Below are 26366 nucleotides of genomic sequence, written 5' to 3' on the forward strand. Positions count from 1 at the left end.
AGGTGTCCGGAGAAATACAGGAAACAAGGGGCTTGCGAGCCGCGGTGACTGCGCATGTGTGTGACGTATTTCCGGTGCGTGTGAGAGAGAACGGAGAGTACGGGAGTAGTAGGTGAGAGCGCTGCGTCCTGCGAGTGTGAGTGACCAGCGCTGCCGCCACGTCACCTTGTGCCCGCCACACCCGGGCCGCCCCTCTCTGCAACGGAGCGCTGCCTCATAGAGCAGTTACCCGCTGCCCGGGATCCCGTGTGTGACATGCAGCGGGTTCGCATGTGTGGGGTTCCGTTCCTGGGAGGCGCTGCCCCTGGCGGCGGTAACACGCACCGTGCTGGCTTGTAGGCACAGGGCGGCCGGCTGGCTGCCTGTGTTACTGCTCTCTGTGCCCGGATGTGTATAGTCCTATAACACACAAGTAACAAACAGTGAGGACACAGAAGCAAGTTCCTGTCGCTGTTGTCTTTGTTATTGGAGTCACTGTTACACAGGTGTACAGAGGCTACAAGAGGTCTCGATGTTGTATATAGGAATTTAGGGGAGGTCAGGCTGTCCCCCTAGGTGCAGGGGCTGCGGAATACTGGGCAACATTTGTAAAGGAAAGAAAAAAAAAACTCATCATATATCTACTTTTTTTTTTAATTTTTAGACACATTTTTAGACTTCCCTGATTGCTAGAAATGAGACGTGCATGGCATTTATACTGATAACATAATGACTGCACACTAATAGTCTCTCCTGGCTGTTTTACTCTTTTTTGTTTATTTTGCACAGGAGCTGACACATGAGAAAGGGGAAGGGGCTTGGATAGGTTGATACAAATTAGTGTTTGTATATACATATAGTTATACAGGGCCAAATGTATCGGTGAGAGTTTAGCAGAAAAAACTGACACTTTTTAAACTGGGCCAATGTAATAGGATCTGAGAGCATGGAATCTCGCCTGTTTCTAGACCAAAAAAGCTCACAATTTAAACTCTCATCCAGATGTTTTCCCATTTTGAAGATAAACTCTCACCCTGTTACATTTGGCACATATTCTTTAATTGCCTTTATGTAACATTTGTTAAAAAAATGTGTTGAATACTTCTAAAGATGTTAAGTTCTTGTTTTCACTATATTGTATGCTAATTTGTTTTGTGGGATTTAAGTTTTGCTCCAACATGAATTTTCCTCTCTCTATAGATGTTGCCCAGTATGTTTTGTTGTATATCTATCTTGCACACTCACACACTTTTTTTTTTTTTACAAAACTTATGCTGTTGTTGTCCGCAGAAGGCCGGTGACCATGACGTGTGTGCTCAGCGGTCCCACCGCCGTGTGCGATGTCATTACAGAGCTAGATACTCAGCTGGCTGTAAGTAAGAAGGGTGTGAGCATGAGCCACTGTATAGTGATACGTAGTATCTCTATGCTGTACAGCCTTATTAACCTTCCTCAATGCAATAATGTGTGTATACTAAAATGAACATGCTTCACTATATAATTATGCTGAGTATCTGCAATAGTGCAGCATGCTAGGAGCTAATACTGTGAGGTAAACTATGAATAGAATAGTTTAGTTTGAAGATTAGACTTCAGTTAAAATTGTGCTGTAAGTGTGATTATACAATTAATGTTAAGTACAAAATAATTTTCTATTAAACTGTGTGCATTAACATCAAAACTGACCATAAGAATAGGGGTTTGCCTGTTACTTATGTTCTTAATGGGGAAACAGAATAGATACCTTTCTCTTATATAGTGCATTTTGCAAGGACTTTTATTTGTAAATTTGAACCTTTACATTTAACAAAGAGTATGCACCTGCACATAACTCCATATTGAGCAGATTAGTGAACAGGCAACACAAAGGTAATCATATCTTACATTTACTGTGTACAGCTCTGTACAGGTAACAAGTTCACATTTGATGAGTGCATGAAGTTAGCCATCATCTGGGTAGGTATGAAGCAGTGTGGACATTGCATGAACTGGCAGCAGCATGCTCTGAAGGGGTGGGAAATAAACGGCCCCCCAGCTGTTGCATCCCAGCATGCCCTGCCACAGTTTTGCTATTTAACCATGCAAGGCATGCTGGGATGTGTAGTACAACAACAGCTCGAGGGTCGCTTATTGTCCTGGTTTCAGTGTCTTCAGCTCATAGGTTAACCTACGGTCACAGTTCAAATGCTTAGAGCACAGGTTTACTTTCTAACCATGTTTCTGAAATGTGGTTTGCAGTTAATACATATAAACTGAGATGAGGATATTGCTAAGGTTGTAATATTTAGTGTACATTTTATAACCTGCATGATATGTACACTGTAGTCTAAAAGTAATCACAGAGCAGGACATTACCTTTTAAAGTAGCAGATGCATAGCCTGGAATTCACATAGGGGGGAATTCAGTTCTCATCGCGGGGATGTAGCTCTCAGGTTAAGTGATTGGAGCTGTTCAATTGCTTGTGCTGTAAACCCATACCTCCTGAGCCCCGGGCATTAGTCACAGTAAGGTACATCGCCTGGTGCTGGGCGAGATGCTGTCAATTGAATAGCTGTGGGCACTTTACACAGGCTACATCTCCACGGTGAGAATTGAATTCCCCCATAGACCATTTTTGCGTTCTTTGGGCTCAATTAAATTCAATGCAAATTGAATAATACCAGGAAGAAGCTTCCGGAGCTATTCAATTCAGTGCGCTGTTATGTCGGAGAATGGCCGTTCTCGCGCCCTAAACATGGTATTTAGTAGCGACAATCTGCATTCTCTGACTAGACTGCCCGGTGCGATGCTGTTTCTGCGGCACTAAGGGTAGAAAACAGCATTGTGCCAGAAGTTTTGTCGGATTTCTGCTTGCATCCCAGGAGGGGTGCGAGAAGAAACACTTAGTCGGGCTGAATTGAATAGCTCAGGGAGCTCATTCCCAGCGCTATTCAATTCTCGTTGAATTGAATCGAGCCCTTTGATTGTTCCATTTTTATTTTCTTTCTGCATATATGTTTTAGACGTTTTAAGAAAAACTACAATGTGCTTTAGAATCTCATTCCCCAAAAAGCTCAGTTATTGGCCAGCTGCTTCTGTTCTTAAGAGCAGTAATCGCTGCTGCCTTGATGTTAAGAACATACTGGATGCAAATCTTTGACCTCTTCCATTAAATGTAGCTTATAACTCTGAGCTTGGAGCATGATTATTTTTTTATTGAGTGCAGAGGAAGCTGCTTGTGGTCAGTAAAAAAAAAAGTCCAGCTAATATCTAGGCAAAGGGGTTGCATAGATTTCATAGAATGGACAAACTCTTTAAAAATCCACTTCAACATGTACTACTAGATGCATTACTATTAATGTAGGTCACTACAGGTGTTATAGGGCTTCATACATCAATATGACAGAATTAGGAGTATCTTCAAAAATAGTATTTGGGCAAGTTGAACAATGCCTTACCTATGAATAGTTTATTAACAGTCATTCCGCAGTGTCCACATTACCTAATATTTGTACATAAGTGGCAGAGCTCCTTACAATTGTGCCACATTACTGGGGACACACTGTTACAGCCTGGGGGAGTCATAGGCTTGGTACAAAGTGAATTCTGTATACTACGTATGCAGAGTGTACAGCACTGGGGAATCCTGTGATGTCATTATACAGCCCCTTAGTTGTATATATGCTAGGAAAAGGCAGCAGAGGCTTGATTCAAGTCAGCCTGATTCAAGTAGATTCAGGGACAGCAAATGTAATAGTAGCTGGCTTGCCAGTTGCTATTAGATCCAGTTTACACTTAAGATGCTGTAATTATGAGAGACCAATTGGAGTCTCTTATGATGCCTTGGCCACACCTGGTTAAAAAATGGGATGATATATACAATCTTATTTTGTTTCTCTCTAATACAGCTAGATATACTATTTTATAAGCAACCACATATATGGGACCAAATGTAATAGGGTTTTAGTAACAATAAAAACTCGCACCTTCTCGCATTTTTTAAAGGTACGGGTTTGTGCTGTGACTCGCAAATTCAATAGCCTGCGAACTTTTCAGCTCGAGGCTACTCCATTTGCGAGTTTAAGGACTATGTAAACTGACACCTTTTAATGTGAGTAGCAGTAGAAAGGCGCAAGTTATAGAGAAGCCATCACAGATCAGTGAGATCCATGATGGCTTCTGTGTCTGTTTTTTTTTTTTTTTAAATTACGTACACCCCCCTCCCAAAAGCCTCACCAGCCCCAGGGTTTATAAAGCCTGTCCTGGTTCTAAAAATACAGGGTACAAAATACGTAGGGGTCCCTTGTATATTAAGAGCCAGCAAAGGGCTTTGCTGAACCGGCCCTGGCTGTGGAAAAACGGGGCAAAACGAGTAGAGGTCCCCTGTAAATTCCATAACCAGCTCCAGACTCTTTCTAGTGGGGGGTAATGCCACAGCCAGGGAAAACCTTTCACCGGTTTCCTCGGCCAAAGCATTACCCCCTGACCGCTAGTCAGCCCAGGACGGGGATCCCTGGGGAGTACCCCAGGCCTAGACTGAAAGCCAGGGGCTATCCCCGGCACCCCAGGGCGGCAGGTCCCGGGTTGATAGTGTTTTAGTGTAGTGTAAAATAGTGGTTTAAATATTGTCTTTAGTTGTGGTACTACACGTCACAGCAAGCCTTCCCTGCATGCTGGTATTTGGAGAACCACAAATACCAACATGCGGGGCATTACGGGCCCGCTGGTAACAGTAGTTCCACAGCCAAAGAAATATGTAAATAAACACAGCACACACCGTGAATGTAAAAGTTTATTATAACATACCTGCACACTCACACATACTCACCCAGTATCCGTAGTAATCCATAGGGGTACCTATAAAAAAAAAAAAAAAAATCCATACTCACCTCTCCTATGTGTAGTTCACGTCCTCTTTGTTCCAAGTAGGCATCCGTGGGGTTAAAATAACAAACCGAAAATTCCTGAAACAAAGCCGTACTGAGAAAAAGGTATGTGTGTACACATACCTTTACTCCGCGCGAATGACTGGAGCACACGTGTGCCCAGTCATTGTAGGAGCCGCCAGCCAATCAGCGGTGGTCTCTCTGTCGGAGCTGCACGCTGGTTAGCTGTGTGCTGTCAGCCTGTCTCCCCATAGACTTCAATGGGAAGAAATCTCCATTAAAGTCTATGGTGTGAACCGTGACGTTGTATCTACTGATGTAACCAGAAGGTTCACCTCAATTAGTGGTCAAGGGTAAAGCTTTGGCTGGGAAAACCGGTGAGAGGTTTTCCCTGGCTGTGGCATTACCTCCCTGCTAGAGTGAGTCCGGTTCTGGTTATGGAATTTACAGGGGACCCCTAGTAATTTTATCCCCTATTTTTCCACAACCATGGCCGGCTCAGCAAAGCCCTGTGCTGATTTTTAATATACAGGGCACCCCTACGCATTTTGTCCCCTGTATTTTTAGAACCAAGGACAGGCTTTATAAAGCCCGAGGCTGGTTATGCTTTTGGGGGGGTTGCTGCATGGCATTTAAAAAAAAAGAAAAAGTTTTGCATAAGTACACGCAGTAACATGCACGTATCTCATGGATATGTGCATGTTTCTGTGTTAATCTGACCTGCTCAGGATATACTCGCTATCCTGAAGCAGGTCTATTATTTGGGGACTTTTGGTTATCTTTTTTTTGCGAGTCTAAATCAGACACCCTATTACATTGGGCGAGTTGATTGTTTTCAATGGGAAAACATCTAGGTGCAAGTTTGGTCACGAGGATTTTTAGTAACTGAAAAAATGCGAGTTCTATTGAACTGACACCCTATTACATTGGAGAGTGATGAAAAATTGCGAGTTTAGCACAAAACTGGCAATTTACCAAAACAGACACCCTATTACATTTGGCCCATGGTGTCACAAGACTGGAAACTAGTTAAAGTTTGGTCTAAATCAGTGATTCCCAACCTCGGTCCTCAAGGCACACTAACAGTCCTGGTTTTGGTGATATCCATGCTAAAGCACAGATGGTTTAATCAAAATAACTGAGGTACTAATTAAGTTGCCTGTGCTTAAGTATGGCTATCCTTAAAACCTGGACTATTAGTGTGCCTTGAGGACCGTGGTTGGGAACCCCTGGTCTAAATTAATAGGGTTGTCCTATTGAGAAGTAACCTTTTATGTTAGTACTTTCCCCCCTACTTTTGCTTATGTTTTCTTGTATATTACAATTAAATCTAAAACTATCACACAGAGCAGAGATCTGGCTCTATCATTAAAGCAGTAAAATGTTTGCTGTATGGCTAAATCTGCCATACCATACACATTTGTAGGCCACTTCAATTAGCTGTGGATAAACATCACATGCATTTTGGGGGATAATTTCATGAAGCCAACACAATTCAATTAGAAATGGCAAGTTGCAGATGTAGCACATTAATTTTGCTGAAACCCCACAAAATGGCAAATGAAGCAGGTCAGTGTAGAAGGCCATAAGCAAAGTATTGGAGTCAGTTAAATGGTGTAAAATGGTAATTTTTCCAACTTTTAAAAATTATGGAAAAAGGATAGCTAGCAAATGTATTTCAGCAAACACAAGTGTTTGCAGTATTTTTTTGGCACAATAGAGTCTCTACAGTGATATTTAAATGTGTATATACAAGTTTGAAACCATAAAACACTTGCAACTCTCATCTGCAAGTTCATAAACTCCTTTTCATCAAAACACCTCAATATACATATCCTATATCATATAACACATTTTTCTGCTTTTTAGAAAAAATAATTTGAAAATGTGTCTTTTTGGCCATATGTTTATAGTAAAAACCTCTAAATACATTAATATTCATTGGGATAGGGTGTCCCTGGAGTACTGCACTATGGGCCTGTTTCAGAGCCGGACGCTCTGACAAGAGCGCTCGCTCTGAATCAGGGCCCTCCTACCTAAAATTGGAGCGGCCTCCACAGCTTATGCGAGCGTCCAAAAAGATGGTCACGATGGTCAAGACCATCTTAGCCGTCGCTATTCGGGTCTCGCGCATGCGCACGACGGAGCTCCCTCCGTCGTGCGCATTCGCACTAGGGCACCATCGACCCGCTTGCGAGCGCGTCTGAATCAGGCCCTATGTCCCAACATTTTAAAATAAGGATTTTTTTCCATACTTTTCACACAGTCTAGAGCTACAAACTCAAATCAGTGTTAACTTCTATTGAGACCTGTATAGTTTCAAATTTCTAATTTGCATAGTAAAAAGTCATGGCAGCAGGTTTTTAACTGAGTTAAGTAATTTTCGGTCAACACATGGCTAATTGAATTGGCTCCTTGATGTAATATCGAAGAAGTAAACAGGAGAACACCAGGTTTTGTTAACTCTGCTGAGAATTTCTAAAATAGACCTTTCCCCCAGAAAATCACTTTCAAGTAACTTAATTTTATTTTACATTGTGTCTCAATTACAGACTGTTACATCAGTTACACCCATTGTTTTTGAAGACCAAAATGCACTGAGGTCTATGCAAATAATTTACACAGTATGTCATTTGCATTGGAGACCAGTTTGTTTGTGACCATTAATTAGCAAGTGGTTAGTTAGATGAGTGGTGTGGAGTAGTGTCAGTATGACACACATGGTCTCTTTATTCTAAATCTGGGTACACACTATACAATGTATTATACGATATGTTGTCACAACGCAGATCAGAACTATGTCGTACACATCGTATAGTGTGTATGCCAGATCAGTCGTTCATGCATCGTCCAATCTGCTGTTCTGCATGTCAATTGGGACGATACATGCAGCATGTAATGATGCATCATGCTGGCGTACGCAGGATTGTGCAGTGTGTAGGGTGCACGCAGCTACATGCAGCATGTAACAATACATCATGCTGGCTTACGCAGGATTGTGCAGTGTGTACAGTGCGCGCGATGTATCGCTACATTGCATAGCTGCGTCAGTCCTTTGTATGCTGTGTACCCAGCTTTACTGTTCGGTTTGTGTGAAAGAGTATGGGTTTCTGGTGTTCTGCCGAATTCATATCCAGACTTCTAATAAGTTGGAAACTACATAATTCCCATCCAAATACGTTCAACCCAGATGTGATGGCCTTCTTTTAAATGATAATGCTTAACATCATTGCGGAGTAGCCAATGAGTGCTGGTAAAACAAAGCGTCATAAAATAAAATCTGCATTGTGATTACTAAATTGTGTACAATATAGGGATATTAAAATAATCACAAGTTAATATAATTTTTTTTCTAGTTGGGGTACTAACTTAACAAGATTTATTCATTCCAAGAAAGTTGCTCTTCTCTGAGTAAGAATGGTTGCCACAATCATTTTTATATCTGCCACAGCTTCTTGGGCCTGGGCCCCACACTCCGAAGCAGCGGTCCGACGTATCCCGATTGGGTGAGCTACGGGGGAAAGCACTCCAGATTATGAACCAATTTGGTGCATCCACGCTCATCAACCTGTCCAGCTTCTCCTCTTCCACCTCCATGTCTACCTCAACCCCAGTAAAACAGGAGCAAACCATGGCTAACAGTACTGCAAGTAACAAAGTGTCTGGGGCCGCGTCAGGAGGAGGTCGTGCAAGCCCAGATGCTAACCAGGTGAGGGTGCCGCAAGCTTAAGGGTACTTTATGGGCTAGGGCAGAGGTTCCCAAACGCGGTCCTCAAGGCTTCCCAACAGTTCATATTTTAGAGATATCCATTGTTGAGCGCAGGTGGTTAAATCAAATTGACTGAGGTACTAATTAAGTCATTTATGCTCAACCATGGATTTCTCTAAAACCTCATCTGTTGGGGAGCCTTGAGGACTGCGTTTGGAAACCTTCGGGCTAGGGGAAATCTTGTATAACCCCTTTGTTCTTCAAAAACATGCATTTTAAATATTTTTTAATTATTCAGACTTTGAAGATACTTCTAGAAGTGAATCTAATTACCGTATATACTCGAGTATAAGTCGACCTACTTTTACCACAAATAACTGGGAAAACTTATTGACTCGAGTATAAGCCTAGGGTAGGAAATGGCAGCAGCTGGTAGTGCCCCCAGTAGTAATTCCCCCTGGTTGTGCCCCCAGTAGTAATCCCTCCTGGTAGCGCCCCCCAGTGGTAATCCCCCCCTTTTAGTGCCCCCAGTAGTAATCCTCCCCTGGTAGTACCCCCAGTGGTAATCCCCCCTTTTAGTGCCCCCTGTAGTAATCCCCCCCTGGTAGTACCCCCAGTGGTAATCCCCCCCTTTAGTGCCCCCTGTAGTAATCCCCCCCTGTAGTACCCCCAGTGGTAATCCCCCCTTTTAGTGCCCCCTGTAGTAATCCCCCCCTGGTAGTGCCCCCTGTAGTAATCCCCCCCTGGTAGTTCCCCCAGTGGTAATCCCCCCCTTTTAGTGCCCCCTGTAGTAATCGCCCCCAGTAGTCCCCCCCCCCCCCAGTAGAGAGAGACGTAATAAGAATAATAAAAAAAAAAATCACTTACCTGAAACTCCCGCTCCTGGTCCCGCCGCTAACAGCTCCTCCGGCCGCTTTGCATGGGAGAGACGTCATTACTCATGACGTCTCTCCCATTACCCACTGCGGGAGCCGGAAGATGGCTCCCGCAGTGGGAGCAGCAGCAGCCACTGAGAGTCTGACAGACTCTCAGCGGCTGCTGATTACAGCAAACACACAGCTGCCAGCTCCGACGGCTGTGTGTTTGTGCTGTGTAGCGCTGACCGAACTCCGTCCGGTCAGCGCTACACTTTACTCGAGTATAAGCCGAGGGGGTACTTTTTCAGCACAAAAAATGTGCTGAAAAACTCGGCTTATACTCGAGTATATACGGTACAACTAAAATTGAATAAAACCTCATAATACTGATAATTTAATTCCATTTTAAAAATCCTATTTCCACAAATATCTTATTTCCATTATTGTAATTTATCTACAAGAAGCTACTTTGCAAAAATCGCCATTTAATATATGTGAACATATGCAGATTCATTGTAAGTGTTAGAATGTAAAACAAGTTGGAAGAAACATTTACTGGAGGATAATGTTGTGTCCAGGTCTTTCCAGTGATGTATATTTAATGGATCTTCTCAGAAGAGTACATGTTTAATAATTAACCTCTCTACAATCTAATATATGAACCTGTGCTCCTTTGAGAAGATCCGTGAAATGTACGCAAGAGAAACACTAAGATAGGTTCTACCGTCTTGGCTACGAAGATTTACCTAAAGTTAAGGGATATATCCAAATTATTTGTGTTTCCGCTTGACAGGTTCTAACCAAGAAGAAGCTTCACGATTTGGTCAGAGAAGTGGACCCAAACGAACAGCTGGATGAAGATGTGGAAGAGGTTAGCAGAAATCTACATAACAGGAACAAGTTCCAGTTTGTTTTATATTTAGTTTTTATCAATTTAGTGTTTTATGAATTCTTTCCTTGTAGATGCTCCTGCAAATAGCAGATGATTTCATTGAGAGCGTGGTCTCTGCAGCCTGCCAGCTAGCAAGACATCGCAAATCAAACACGCTGGAAGTGAAGGATGTTCAGCTCCATCTAGGTATGTGATCCTTACTTTGCCTAACAGCTCTAATTGTTTTTATTTTATGAATTTGCATTTACCAAATCCAAAGAAATCAAATATCTTTTGATTAACTCTGATGTTAGAAATTTTTACAAAAGAAACACAATCCACAGCTAGTAGACTAGTAAACACAATATTCAGGTTGATTAAAAACATATTAGAGCATTGGTAAATAACTGTAAAAGCTCCCATGCAATTAAAAGAAAATATTTGAAATGGCAGCCTAATACACACATCAGTAGAGGAAGGGACGTTTATTCAATCTAGCAATATACATGTCCCCCCATTTACTTCCCAGGAAACTATTTAGTGTTGAATTAATCCCTTTTATCTTTTTCAGATTAAACCACTGTTTTCTGTAGTTAGACATCATAGACTCTAGTGGTTCCCAGCATTTTTGTTTCTTTAATTGTTCTCACAGAAAGGCTGGTGTACATAGACACTTTCCCACATGTTAAGAAATACCTATTAAAGAGATTAAATATAATGTATGACTGTCGTACCTGTATAGATAAAATTTTATTTTGAAAAATATATATATATATATTTTTTATTTTGAAGAGATCTTTGTTAAAAAAAAGTAATGAATGAGTGTAGTATGGAGGTGATTACATTTTTTAAAACTTTTGTATCATTCCATACTTGCCCATGACGATTTGCAATTGGCATTGGTGGAATTTGGTGTTATTCACAATCTTATCCCAAATACGCTACGCAGCAGAGCAAATTGTCCCAGCGCTACTCCTATACTGTAAATTCTGGGAAATGCGAAATATACAAATACAAGGAATAGTTTAGAACACAGCGCGAATGGTTAAGATAGTGATTCCCAACCTCGGTCCTCAAGGCACATTAACAGTCCTGGTTTTAGTGCTATCCATGTCTGAGCACAGAAGGTGAAATCAAAATAACTGAGGTACTAATTAAGTCACCTGTGCTCAAGTATGGCTATCATTAAATCCTGGACTGTTAGTGTGCCTTGAGGACGTGGTTGAGAACCCCTGGGTTAAGGGGTGTGGCTGAGTGATGGAATATAATAAATGTATTCACAATGAAGTCAAACTTGCTGGCCAGATAAATGAAAAAGGCATATCATTTATTACAAAGTAAAAAACATATAAATATTGCTTCAATTAAAACCTCATAATGCATCATGAAGAGCAATTGAATATATAATGGAGGATGGTGGAATTCCAACTGGTCTCAAATAGTAATGCTTGGGCATACACTATACAATTATCTGTCAGATATCTGTCCAATCTGGCTGTTTGGAGTGAAAATCTGGTAGTGTATGGGAGCAAATGACAAATGATTATATGGTTTTAAACCCTGGAAAACAGACAAAAATGATTGATCAAATTGGTTACATTTGTTTTATTTAACCAATTTGGCTGAACATCCATTTTTGTCTGTTTACTAGTGTTTGTGAACAAATGTTCGATTGTCATTTTCTCCCTTACATTACCATATTTTCATTCCAACCAGCCAGATTGGACAGATATCTGACAGATAATTGTATACTGCATGCCCAGCATAAGACAGTCAGAAATATCTGTCAGCCATTGGTATAAACCCAGTCACACCGCAGGAGGTTAAGATGGTGAAAGTTGGAGCTTGCTGAGTTGATAAAGCAATTAATCCAGCATAAGTATGTGGGAAAGTGGAATCCAGTCTGCAATATGGCCTGTTCCATGAAGAATGTATGCATTTGGCTACTGTGAATACTTGTAGAAACCAGAATAAACACAAAGTACTAAACTGTGATCTCAAATATAAATGTATACATGTTGTAAATAGACACACAATTAAATTTTAAGAAAGTTTTCTAAAGCAACATTTAACAAAAGCACTTTTTTTTTTCTTGTACTTCTGTACATTAAGAAATATTTTCTACCGTGGGAGTTGCTTTATTCCCCACATAATATGACCACACTTGTATTTTTTATTTTTATTGGAATGTAATTTCTAACAAAAACGTAACAAAAAAAAACAAAAAACACATGCAAGATATGCTACGTGGTAAATTTCTTATGCACGGTTTAGTACACCACATCAAATATGTTCTCGTTGCCAATCGGATTACTTTTCTTACATGGGCAGTAGCACTGTAGCATTAGAGAAAAATCCAGGAGTCAGAGCTGCCAAACTGAAATGTAACTGTTGTCACAGACATCAGCATCAGTCACTGCATTAGCTGTGTGTTATGTCTCCGAGTCCTCTCTGAAGCTGTGCGATTAGTAACATAAGGTAGAGGTTTCTTGGTAAACAAGAGTTTAATCTTTAAAGTTTGCTAGGCGCAGTGTGGCGGAACTATTGATTTAGGGGTAAATTTTATAAATGTGTCAGAAATTAGTTTAACGTTTCTCCTCCCATCTCAGAGCGACAATGGAATATGTGGATTCCTGGATTTGGATCAGAAGAGATCAGGCCGTATAAGAAGGCGTGTACAACTGAGGCACACAAACAGGTAACAAGATCGTCACTGACTCCTTACAATATCTGGCCATACCTATTTCTAACCAGTTTTAACACTAGAACACCAAAAGTGCATGCCGCAGGTCTTACATGTTCAAGAAACCCAAAAATGTATATTAAAAGTTATGCTAGTGTACCAGGATGAACTGTTCTGTTCTAATATATCCAAAGGAAAGATTGTAGGTGTATATGGAAGCCAGATAATTCCATCCATTGATAGATTACTATAAAAGAACAGTAAAAGTACCCGTCCTTCAGTCTTGAGATGGGACATCATCCTGTTGAAGGACATAAATGTTAATTATAGGAACATATGTCACATCAGGTTTTTATATTCAATCCAGTGACTCCTCTTGTAAAGGAAAACATTAGTGTACTTTCTATCTATACATTACAAAGCATATATAAGGAAAATATAAGAAGAATTATCTATATATAAAGGTTACTACTTTCAAATGATGAGGGTCACCTTTCCTGTTGCAATTTAACCCCTTGTGTCACCTCCTTAACAATAACTGAATCCATATTTGCATACTATGCTTCTGTCTTCCGCAGAGAATGGCTTTAATTAAGAAAACCCAGAAGAAGTGATCTTCCTGACTGGTATATCCGTGCTCGGCACTCCTATTTGGACTCCTTCCTTCTGCAGGAAACTAGTGCAGACGCCACCTCTTCAGAGAAGAGCCTATTTGTTGGGGCAGAAGCCACGCATCTAGTAATGTGGACTTGGTTTTATTAGTCCTGCATTACAGAACCCTCTCAACAGGGAACGTGTTAAACTGTCTTTATCTTTTGTATATATGAAAGAAAGAGACTCGTTTGATTAAAGATTATCAATGTAATGAACGCTTCTGCTGGATCTTTCTGTGGATTTATCACAGATATAACACTGTTGTGTGTCAGGAGAAAAGTTGGAAAGCCGCGTTAGCTAACTATGCATAATAGTTGTGTGCTTACTGTAATGCTGTACTGGCTCCTGCAGGCTCCACTTGTATTCTCAACATGTACATAGTATGTTCTTCGTTTCCTGTGTCACCTCCCCTACTGAGCATCCCCCACTGCTGTGCTCCACTGATGACGACTGGTTCTCTTCCCTCGCAGCTCTGAGCAGCTCTCGGCATAGCAGGGAGAGTGCTGCAGAAACATTGCTGCCTGTTCGTGCAGAAGTCTCTAGATATGGAGCCTTTATGGAGTCTGCCAAACTCTGTGCCTCCTCCCGAGTTACACTTCGCTGCTGCATGTCACTTTTTGTTCCCAGTAGCAAGAAGAGTAGAGGTTGGGGCTGAGTACGCTCTGTTACTTCCTTATACCAATTTTGTATATGCTCAAAAGATTTATGTGCAGTGAGATCGAAGAGAAGGATAACACAAGCAGCATTCCTGTAATAGGAGCGTGTCACTGCCCTAGAAACAAGAGAGGGAAAGATTGATTGGTGCATAGACATAAGTGGAATCCCTGCTCAATGATACAGTACAAATCAGTGTGTCTTTGTTATCATAGTGTCAGGGCACCTTATTGAAGAGGGTTTCTCCTTTAGATCACTTTAATTTATTGACTTGTTACATGCCTTACTGTGACTTATTAAATACATTGCTTTTTCTTTCTGGCTTCTTTCTGGTTTAGTTTATTTTTGTTGCCATGGTGTATAATGCAAATCTGCTGTCTGAATACAATTATTTCCAATGCAAGAGAGCTCACAGCTGCTACAAACGGATCCTATTCTGTCATTATGACGTCACGCGCAGAGCACGTCATTTCGTGTCACAATGAATTTAAAGAGGCAACACTATTTAATAGACTGGAATTTATTAATTGTATGCACTATTACAAATCGCATCCAGACCAAGAGACCTTTTTTTTCAATAAAAACTATGTTTTTGACAATAATTCATAAGCATTGGCATGAACACCTTTATAAACACGCATGAATGTATTCTTCCATAATTACATGCATACACGCTATAATACTTACAAATAAACACAGAAGTGGGAATATACAGGGCACTCTGCAGGAGTAGTGTCTGGACCTCAGTGCCAAATGCCCAATGCAACATTCACAATTATCCATGAAAATATACAGTTATTACTTCTTTCACATTCTGGTCCTGGCACATATAAACCCCATTCAGCACAGGTCTATAATGCAGAACTCTATCTGATAAGTGTACTAGTGGTTCCCAGCCTAATTTATTTCGTGTGATATACCTGTATCATGAATCATGTTTTTGTGATGCACCTGTATCAAAATATTGTGACAAAACTGAAATAAACAAGAAATAATAACCCAAATCTTAACTTTTTATTTAATTTCCAATTAAATTTATCCTATAATTAATGCTTGGCATACACTATACAATTATCAGGACGATTGTACTGTATGTGCGGGCGACTGAAGGTAAAATATCGATCGGTCGAGCATGCCGGATTGTCCTGCATGCCCGTCCGATGCAATATTTTGTAAGTTAAATGTCGGCGCATCGGGCAATGTATGCACAGCCTACCAACAGCCATTTCCTCTGTTCCTTCACAGGGAAGGGGTGGGGAAATGTCTCCTCCCTGGGAGCAAAGCACAGATATCTGGGCCAATACAATGTGAGATAACTCTGTGTGTGCTGTAGAGTGACTGGCTGCTAGATAAAATGTCTGTCGGTCTAACATATGTACAACTTCAGTATTTATGTACAACTTTTATCCTCATGAAAAATGACACATCCAGTCTAGCAGAGTGAAACACAAATTTGTCCCAAACACATTGGTTGAGAATATTTAACGTATGAAATATGCAGCCCTCATTATTATTATTATACTTTATATGGCGCCACAACTAGTCTGCAGCGCCTTACAAAGTGCAAAAGCAAATGGACACACAAGAACACCATACCAAACAATGCAGGACATGGTTTATAAACATTGCTGCATTAGCGGTCATAATGCTGAAATAAGCAGCAGGGCGTCAGAAACCAAGTGTTAGGTGTTGTGGGGAGTTGGGAGTAAATTATAGTATAAGTATGGGAAGGAGAAGCACATGAGGGAAGAGGGCCCTGCTCATGTGAGCTTAAATTCTAAAGGGGGGGGGGGGGGCAGACAGACGTGTGACACAGATGGGGTAGACGGGAAGGATCATGCAGTGGGTTAGGATGAGAACTGAGAAGACTTTGATGAAGAAGTGGGTCTTGAGAGCCCATTTGAAGGTTAGTGGAAAGTCTGATGGAGAGATTTCCAGAGGAGGGGGAGCAGCACAGGCAAATTCTTGGCGATAGAAGTGGGAGGAAGTAATCAGTTGGCAGGAGAGGCGGCATGCATTTGTGGAGCGAAGTGCGGGTAAGTGTACATAGTGAGATAAGGTCAGAGATGTAAATGGGAGAGGATTGGGTGAGGACTTTGTAAGTGAGTGTGAGAAGTTTGAATTATGGAGCTGATTCAGAGCCGCTCGCACGTTGTGTATGCAAATTGTGTAGGCAGTGCTATCGCACTGCAATGCATTAGCACGCCCAGTATTTCTTAGAGAGCAATCACATAGTGTATGCAGACACCCACCAGCCTGTCTTAAGACGCCCACTTGTGCACATCATGTCCAGGAAGTGTATACAGCCATTGGTACATCAGGTGCAATCGCAGCACTTGAGGTTGACCTACCCTGCCACAAGCATTTCAGTGTAAAAACAAGCCAGGTGACGTGTACTATGATGCTGTCTTTTAATTATGCACACCTCTAAAACACTGTTGAGATGCTCAGGCACGCCTGCGTTTGCACCTCCACTCCCCGTTTTTAATGGCCATCCCCTGTTACCACCTACAAACGGCTTCCCTTGTCACTCACTCTGCTGGGCTGTCTATGCGCTACGAGCGAACGCATTGTGAACATTCGCTAAGGTATGCGCACAATGCATACATACTGCATACCATTGGCGGCAGCAGCGAGCGCTTGCATCTTAGCGAGCAGGTGTGAATGAACTATGTTCTGAAGGGGAAGAGGGGGCAGTGTAGGGTTTGTAGGGGAGGGGAGGCAGATGTAGAAAGTTTGAAGAGGAAGATGAGCTGGGCAGCAGCATTGAGGACAGATTGGAGTGGCGACAGAGAGGTGGGAGTCAGGGAGGCCAGATAGGAGGAGGTTACAGTAGTCCAGTTTGGAGATGACCAGTGAGTGGATGAGGGTCTTCGTAGCATCCAGGGTGAGAGAGGGTCTGATGCTGGAAATATTTTTTTTAGATGGAAATGGCAGGACCGCAAAAGGTACTGAATGTGTGTTTTGAAGGAGAGGGAAGAGTCAAGGAGAACTCCAAGGCAGCACACTTGGGTACTAGAGGAGATCGCTGTGCCGTCAATAAATAACGAAATTGTGGGAAGTGAGGTTATGCCTCATGATTTACAGTATACAATGCATAGTGGGGTGCTATAGTGTCCAACATACAAAACATACCTCCCTTCTTTTGACCAGCATGCAGTTCAGGCCAACTGATAAGTCCTTGTTTTTTCTTGTTTATAACATATATTTAGATCTGATCTAACTGCACTTGGTTCATATAACTTACAGTATTTGACAAAGAGGGGCATATTCAATAGGCTTTGAGACTAGCAAAAATCCCGCACCTGCAAGGTTTTTCCTGCAGGTGCGTTTTTTTTTGCTATTCTATTAGGTGTGTATTTCAAACACGCGCCAGGAGGTTTTTTTTTTCACGCAAACCCCCCTGAGGACTAATTAAGCAACTGGAAGTATCTAATTAGCTTAATTAGTCCTTAATTGCTTACCTCCTGCAGCACTGTCTTCTTTATCCTGCGTCGGGAACCTGCTCTTCTGCAGCAGCGGTGAGTATGTCAGTGTGTGTGTGTCCCACTGTCAGTGTGGCCCCGCAGTGTTTGTGTGTCCCTCCGGAATGGGCGCTGGGAGAACTACATCTCCCAGCAGCCCTTGCCTCTCTCACCAGCCCCTGGGACTCCCAGCAGCCCCTTCTCCAGTAAAAAGAGAGAGGGTAGGCCGCTGGGACCACTGGAGACCCCCGGCCAGGTAAGTGAAGATTTTTTATTAATTTTTTTAAATTACGCGGCGCAGGGTTTTCAGAACTGACATTTTTGGAATTGAATACCGTGGGTATCGGGTGCATGCATACCCACGGTATTTCTAAATTGGGCGCAAGGTTTTTACCTCGCTAAACCTCACGCCCAATTGTATATGCCCCAGAAAGTTCAGTTGTGAATACATTGCAATACCCTTTCTGATAATTATACAGTGCCTAAAAGCCTACTATGGAATTTGGTACACTTTATTAGGCACACCGTTTTAGCACACAGTGTATGTCCCTGCTTTGGCCCAGAACAGCCAGAAATCTTTGAGGCATTGATTTAACAAGAGATTCTAGTCCATAGAATTTAATGCAATTAACCTTCTACAATGCAGAGAAAACATAGGCATCAAGATTTTTGACCGGTGTCCTTTCTTTCAAATTAAGTGACTTCCTGGTATCTATTTTTTGAAGATTACCAGTATATTTTCCACATATGGTGGGAAGGCATGACTTGCCTTAACCCATAAAGGCAAAAACTTAGTCCCCTCATTTAATGTGGTCTGTGAAAACTAGAGAAAAAATGGTCTCTCCTTTTCAAGTGAAGATTTTATTATAAAAACCTAGAGTTCTGTTGTGGAAAGGTGAATTAAGGCCAAAGCAAGAATCACAAAATATTTCTTGTTTATTGATGTTTTAGAAGGAACAAAAATACTAATAGTAATTTTTGAAGATTAAAAGTCTTCTGAAAAAACAAAAAAAAAGTGTCATTTGTGTGTGTACTGTGTAATAAAAACAAATTGAAAAAGTGGGTTCAGCACAGACCTGAGAAAATCCTCAGTAGGGAAGAGGTTAAGGGGCCTAATATGTGCCAAGAACACATTCCCCCCACTTACACCTCCAACAGCCTAAACTGTGGGATTTGTGTTTATGCCATATTCGGACTCTTAACTTCTGCATGTCACAGCAGAAGTTGAGATTCATCAGAACAGGGAACCTTTCTCCAATCTTCAGATCTGGTCAGCATGTGCCCACCACAGCCTGTTTCCTGTTCTTAGCTGACAGAAGTGATATATGATGTGGTCTTCTCTTGCTGTAGCCCATCCATGTCAAAATACAACATGTTGTGTGTTCAGAGATGTTCTTTTGAATTAAAATATTGTAATGCATGGTTATTTGAGTTACTGTCAACTTGAAGCCATCTGGCCTTTCTTTTGTGTCATATATCATTAACAAAACAAGTTTGGACAGGGAACTGACACTCACTGGATGTTTTTTGTTTTGCACACTTGTCGCAAAAAGATGGATTTTTGCATCCACATGGGCATAACTGCGCAGGATACGTAATTGGTATAAACATGTAACTTGCCCTTTTGTTGACTTGGTTGTAATGTTACTCGTGTGTGAAGGGTGACGAGCCTTTGAACCTAGAGTGAAGAGAGGTTCCTGCTTCAGTTATAATTGTGTCAACGTGTAGATTTCACGTAAGATAGATGACCCTGGAAATCACCAGCCATTTGACCAGGCTCTGATAAAATAAGTTAATGTCTGTGGTTTCCTCACTTGAAGCAGGGATCAAAGAGTGGAGTCTGGTTATAACCCCACAGGGGGTCAGGCTTACAGGCCAAAGAGAGACAGACTGACCAGCGAGGTGTCAAATCTTTTCCCTAGCCATCTGTAAGAAGTGTCCAGTTCTGTGAACACAGGCCTATCTCTGCGCTCCAAATAGGATGGAGTGAGCAATGTTTAATGAAATGAACTAACCCCTGCTCAAGTGACCAAGAAACACTGTATTTCAGTCACCTAAGCAATGGAAGGGTTAAACTACCCCAAGGGGGAGGGGAGTAACCCAGAGCTGCCTGGAGAAACAGGCATAAAACTGTAACCGACTTCTGGGTCAGTGTTCATTTCTGAGGGGCTATCGTGTGGTACAGATTGAATCAGAGTTAGTAACTAGGGGATGCCCTGTCCCCCAAATCTCTTAAGACAACAATGTGGTTTGTTTCTTCCCTTTTATTTTATTTTCGAAATTGTAAGTAACTTGTGTGCAACCTTTTATTTAATATTATTATAATCTTGTAACTTTGTGTAACTAAGCTTTGAAGGCATTCTTGAATTAAAACATTAATTCTAGTTCTGGAACTTTGTTTTTACGACCCAAGGCCTAAACTTGGCCCACGTTACCTATTTCTCTAAGTGTGTATGCAGGTGAGAGCAAAAGCTCACCTTATGCTGAAGCATTAAAGTTACTTTTGCTGGTGGCAGCTTTCAGGTATTTAACCACATGTGCTGAGTTAACGTGTAAAAGTCACGGGCGGCGATTCTCAGATTGGCGTATCTGGAGACACACCCGAATTTAGGGGTTCGAGAGAACGGTTTGGCTCTGTTGCCAGTTCGGAATTCGGATTTCAAAATCGAACTCAGGTTTTGAATTGGGATATTTTAGCTTTTTATATTGATTTTTATCCGAATCCAAAATCAAAACACTTGATGGATCCAGATCAAAAACCAAAGCAGTGGGGTCTGCACACATCTCTTGTGTATGTGTGTACTGTATATATATAATACCGATCAGCCATATAATACCACCTACCTAATACTAATATTGTGTAGGTCCTCCTCGTGTCGCCAAAACAGTTCTGACCCGTCAAGGCATGGACTCCACAAGACTTCTGAAGGTGTCTTGTGGTATCTAGCTCCAAGACGTTAATAGCACATCCTTTGAGTCCTGTATTTGCCAGGTGGGGCCTCCATGGCTCTGACTTGTTATTACAGCACATCCCTCAGATGCTTGATCGGATTCAGTTCTGGGGAAGTTGGAGGCTAAGGACCTGATTCAGAGCCGCTCGTAAGCGGCCGCTCGTTCGTTCCGAGTGATGTTTGCACAACTGAGCATGCGTACGGATCGTAATACGCACGAGCGAACCAGTCAGTGCGGCCGAAAATCATTTGTTCGCTAAATAGCGAATGCCTGCTATTTTGAGTGACATGAGGAGGCGTATGTGGGTGGTAACAGGGGAAGGTGCTTGAAAACGGGGAGTGGAGATCAAAACGCAGGCGTGCTTAAAGGTCAAAACGGGCGTTTTATGGGTGTGCATAATTAATACAGCAGCGTCATTGACCACGTCACTGGGTTATTTTATAGCCAGAACTGCTCGCAAGATTGTGGTAGGAAAAACCAACCACAAGAATAGCGAGCAGTTCATACGCTGGTCGATGTACTCGATTAATCTAATAAATAGCGGACATGACGTAGGATGCGAGCGGCCAGGGGGCGTAGTTTCCCAAAAAATGACCGCAAGTTTTGTTCGCTCGTTCAGACATAGAGGCGTGAACAGACCGCAAAGAGCGAACGGTTAATTTGAATAGCCACCCCTTTTTTCTGAACGAACGAGCGCAAATAGCGTCCGGCTCTGAATCAGGGCCTAAGTCAACACCTTTAACTTTTTATCATGTTCCTCAAACCATTCCTGAACAATTTTTGTAGTGTTGCAGGAATCATTATCCTGCTGAAAGTGGTCACTGCCATCAGGGAATAATACCATTGCCATGAAGGGGTGAACTTGGTCTGCAACAACATTTAGGTAGGTGGTATGTATTAAAGTAACATCCACATAAATTCCAGTAAATTAACCTAGTTTCCTATTTGAATTTTAAAGCAAATATGGGAGAAAATCCTTTATAGTAATTCATACTTTAAGTTTAATCATTGCCTTGCCTGTACTCAAAGATTTATTAAGCCAGCACTAATTAACCTCATAGGAGATTAAACATTATAAATCACTTTTTATGTTATATGTAAAATATTACACTGGACTTGGCCTCTTGCCTCACTCCTTTCACCTTAAGAGTGGGCAAAGGGAAATAACCCACCAGTTATTGCCCCAGCTCATCTCTTACAACTTCCCCCTGGCAAGATAAACCATCTGAGCTGCCATGTTGACTTTCCTTCTTGTGCTGGACAGTGGAGTCATATTGCTGCAATGTTAGGCTCCACCTGGAAAATTAAGGCTACTTCCCTGGGAGATATGGTCGCTCCCTGGTAGCCTGGAGTTTATTCTGGATCATAGGAACTAACATCCACACTTTTTAACCTACATCATAATCTTACGAGTATTGCAGTTGTACCAATGCGGGTCTGTCTAAGCAGGTGCCATATTTCCATGCATCAACCCTGTCAGAATGTGGATTTTATCCCTAAACCTCAAGATATACTCTATCATTGGGTCCTCTGGTGTAGCTAACTCCCCTTCCCAGGACTCTTATCAGATCTAAAAGTCCCTGTATCATTCTCTTATACAAGAACTCAATAGGGAAAAACATGGATGAATGGTGCGGGAGGTATTGCCAGGGCCATAATAAATCTTTTTTGTGTCCTGTGCCAGCCAGAGTATCCTCACGATGCTCGGGGAAGGTGATGGGGCTGTTAGAGCTGTAGGTTGCCTGCCTGGAGTGTATGCTGCGGTAGCACTGAAGCAGCGATTCTGGTTGTAGGGTGCCGTTTCAGGGACCCTGCTAGCCAGATGCGGGGCAGGTGGGCACTGTGCTTTGTGAGGTGGCACTGCTTGCACAACCCTAGTTACGGCACTGGGTATTGCTACCAGTCCCATTCTTGGGACTCCACAAGCATCTGGAGCATCTGTTTTAACGGTCCAATTAAAGTGTTCACACAAACCATTAGTCTGAGGTTTATAGGGACTGGCTACAAGATGCTGCATCTGCATTATTTTACACATGAACTGGATCCCCTGATCTGTAAGCATCTACCTGGGAAAACCTGCCTGAGAGAATATGGTTGGTAGGGAATCTGCCATATCTGGCCTAGTGGGGGATAGGGCTTTAGCTTCTGGACACTGTGTTGCATAATCTACCACCCAGTAATGCACAGTAATTCACAAGAAGGGTTCCTCAATTACCATCAAAAGTATCAGTGGGGATATGTGTAGGCTTCCCCACTCTTTGACATGTGATACAGGAATGGCAAGACTTAGCAACATCAGCCCCCATGCCAGGCAAATAAAAGTTGTGGGCTTACCTGGCTTTAGCTTTTATTACCCCTAAATTCCCAGCTAAGGTATTTCCTGGGCCACCCTCAGCAACTGCTTTCTAAATTCATGGGGCGCTATCAACGGTCTTTCTCGCTTAACTAGTCTGGCTGGTACTCAGGGAGAATAGTGCCCCTGTATAACTGTCACTGCTTGTCAGACTTCTCTGGCCTTTTCTCTGTGAGAATCCTCACATTGGTCAGACTCTCATCTTATTGTAATGCAGCATTGAACTAGGGTTACACAATCAAAGGGCAGCCATTGGCAGATAAACATTGATGTAATGTATATCAGTAGACATGGTGGGTTTCCTCTTGGGAATCACAAATCTAAAACATTTCCCCATAACTAATACACAAGCAGGTAAAGGACCTGTACAGACTACAGTATATAAATGTGAGCATGCAGAGACCCAATAATCCATGCACACTGGAAGCAGGGAACGACGGTGTAGTATCTGAGCATAAACTGCTCAGTGCTGCATCAACTTGTAGTAAAGTATAAGATGGAGATGACAGGCACGCTCTTTAAGTGTTTCACTTAGGAGTTGCTAATACTCTAGGTCACTCAGACAGCCAACTCCATGTGTCCCACTGACCTTCTGCTGCACCCTACTCGATCAGTGTTTCTGATCCCATCGCAGGATCACACAACCTGTCTGTAGGTGTATGGGGGCCTGTACCTGACATATCACTTCAGTCTGCACCACCCTTTCTGGTCCTGCCCCCATCTTTCCACTGCTCCACCCCCTGCAGTGCTGCAGCTGCTTGTTCTGTTAAATGTAACTGCTGTTATAGGCTGTGCACTATGGGCCTGATTCAGAGATTTTTACGCAGACAAGTGATTATTTGACATTGTGCACGCGCAGCAATTGTTTTGCGATTATGCTCTTGTACGTCGTCGGACGGATATGAGAAGGAAGCAGAGGGCGTCCCTATGCTCGGCTATGCTTTGGAAGCATGAGCATATTTTTGAAGCATATTTTTGAAGCTGTGTTCCGTGTGTAATCGCAGCTGCAATTGCATTTACGAACATCTCTGAATCAGGCCCTACGTCTCCCTTTATAACATTTACTATCCTGTAAAAATATATACTGTATATGAATATTTATTTTAATTTACTGATAAATTTAACAAAACTATTTATTGGTAATGAAATTGCTTACTGAATTTTTAACATGACCATGGTAATGTTTCATTCACAAGCCAGTGTCAATATTCTGAATTTAGGGGCCTATTTATCAAGCTGTTTTATACATAAAATTATGCAGAAACTGCAGTTTGTGCATAACTTTATGTATTGTTGGCAGGGCCGTAACTAGGGTAATGTGACCAGTGCCATGGCACAGGGCACCGCAGGGCAGGGGGCCCTGTTTGGGCCTGTCAATTTTCCTGTTTATTATCATTCTCACTTCTAGCTTCCTCTTTTATCCCAGCATCTCCTGCCCTCCCCTATCTCTTTGCTGGCCCTTCCCCATGAGGCCATGGCCCTTTTTTATGTGCACTATCTTATGTCCCTATTTGAAAAATGGAGGTGGGGGCGCCAATGCTCTTTCTGGCACAGGGCACCAAAAACTCTAGTTACAGCTCTGACTGTTGCTATGTACTAATGACATAATGCTGGGAATCTCACAGAAATCTCCAGAAAAGTGCTAGTTATCACTTCAGATCGCGGTCCTCATTATTGTCAATGGGTATAGGCAAACGCGCGCAGGGGGGGGCAGGGTTACCTGGAAACCCCCCTCCTGAGCCCACACTATGACCACAACAGAAATAGTAATATAATAGAATATTACTAATGCTGCATGTTCTTCTAAGTATCACAAATGAAATAATTAGCACCACCTGTGGATCTTTTAACATGTGTCAGCCAGTAATAACTAACCTGTGCATCACCTAGGAGATCTAGAAAACATCTCAAAACACACACACACACACACACACACACACACACACACACACACACACACACACACACACACACACACACACACACACACACACACACACACACACACACACACACACACACACACACACACACACACACACACACACACACACCTGACCTGCCGCTGCTGGGAACTGCCGGCTGCCCAGAGTAGTGCCCGCGGACGAGAAGACTTAAACTAAGGAGCCTGCTGTCAGGACCAGAGGGAAGGAGCCAGCATCACAGAGGACTTCAAGCTGCTGCTGATGCCCATAAATAGAAAGACCCCGACGAGGAGACCGGAGGGACAGCCTGACAGCCGCAGGCAGAAGAAGGGCCAGCCCCTGAAGAGGGCCACTGTTAGGAGTATGCTGTGAGGGCCACCTTGCATGGGGGTAGAAGAGGCCATCACGTCACGTCTGCTGCTGAAGCCTCCGTCGCCATCAGAGGTACTGTGTAAATAGACGGCCACCGCTACCCATAACCCCGCAGTGGCCGGCCTTTACATCACACGTTGTGATGTCTCCATTTGTAGGATCCGCCCCTCACGCATGCGCAGTCCTTATTTTAAAGGGGTCAATGGAAAAAGCGGGAGTAATAGTAATGTTTGCGGGGCAGCGGGAGCCTGAGGTAAAAATCGGGTATGTATGCCATATAATAATACACTATCCAGTGTATTTATGTCCAGGGCAGTGCTAGGTTCTTCTGCTGCTACCCCAGACTCCCGGACTTGCTCCCATACTCTGGAATGGTGCCCACATCTGAAACAAAAACATTCAGCTCAGACAGGATGGCCCTACTGCTGCATTTAATGGCTTTTAAGCTGGGCATCCACTATACAATTTTCTGTCAGATATCGGTCCAATCTGGCTGGTTGGAATGAAAACCTGGTAATGTATGGGAGCAAATGACAATCGTCCAGTTGCTCACAAACACTGGAAAATAGTCAAAAATGGTTGTTCAGACAAATTGGTTAAAACACACAAATGTAACCAATTTTAACAATTTTTTTGTCCTTTTTTCAGTGTTTAAAACCATATGATCGACTGTCATTTGCTCCCATACATTACCAGGTTTTCAATAAAGAAAATGAGATACAAGCGCTTCAAATCAATAATGCGTCTTCCAGATACGCTGAGGTAGTCACCAAACCTCAAAAAGTCATATACACACAAAGTACTTGCGTTCTGTGTGCACCCTCCGGGACATAGAAATCTGTCACTCAGCACTCGTTCCAGACAAATTATCTTAGGGGAGGAGATATTATCTTCTTGTTCCACTATTTCCAACTCCAGGATTTTTTCCTGATGATTAAACACTGTTTCTTCTAGGATGACTTTTCCTCCATAAGGGTATATGGATAAAAAAAGATACTGGGGGGTGTAGATCTCTCACACCCACACA

The 26366-nt window shown here is 42.4% G+C and overlaps 2 protein-coding genes across 4 annotated transcripts in view; one reads left to right on the forward strand and one right to left on the reverse strand.

Annotated features, from left to right (window-relative positions):
- TAF12 (TATA-box binding protein associated factor 12) lies at positions 1 to 15267 on the forward strand. Of its 3 annotated transcripts, none has more exons than XM_088442166.1 (7): positions 1 to 112; positions 1270 to 1351; positions 8297 to 8554; positions 10205 to 10282; positions 10375 to 10489; positions 12892 to 12980; positions 13544 to 15267. In XM_088442166.1, the coding sequence occupies exons 2-7, from the start codon at positions 1283 to 1285 to the stop codon at positions 13577 to 13579; spliced, it is 645 nt and encodes a 214-aa protein (XP_088298292.1). In that variant the 5' UTR covers positions 1 to 112; positions 1270 to 1282; the 3' UTR covers positions 13580 to 15267. The 3 variants fall into 3 exon arrangements, with proteins under 3 accessions (XP_088298292.1, XP_088298291.1, XP_088298290.1); XM_088442164.1 differs by having other exon boundaries at positions 21 to 112; positions 1273 to 1351; XM_088442165.1 differs by lacking the exon at positions 1270 to 1351 and having other exon boundaries at positions 8 to 112.
- Positions 13185 to 26366, reverse strand: part of RAB42 (RAB42, member RAS oncogene family) — a 15582-nt gene continuing 2400 nt past the window's right edge. The window contains exons 2-3 of the mRNA XM_088442167.1: positions 13946 to 14391; positions 13185 to 13266 (exon numbers count right to left, since the gene is read on the reverse strand). Of these exons, the coding sequence (XP_088298293.1) occupies positions 13986 to 14391 (406 nt within the window). The 3' untranslated portion in view covers positions 13185 to 13266; positions 13946 to 13985. The remainder of the gene's footprint in view (positions 13267 to 13945; positions 14392 to 26366) is intronic.

Source organism: Taudactylus pleione, unplaced genomic scaffold (genome assembly GCF_031769625.1).
Source record: "Taudactylus pleione unplaced genomic scaffold, aTauple2 ptg000305l, whole genome shotgun sequence".
Lineage (NCBI taxonomy): Eukaryota > Metazoa > Chordata > Amphibia > Anura > Myobatrachidae > Taudactylus > Taudactylus pleione.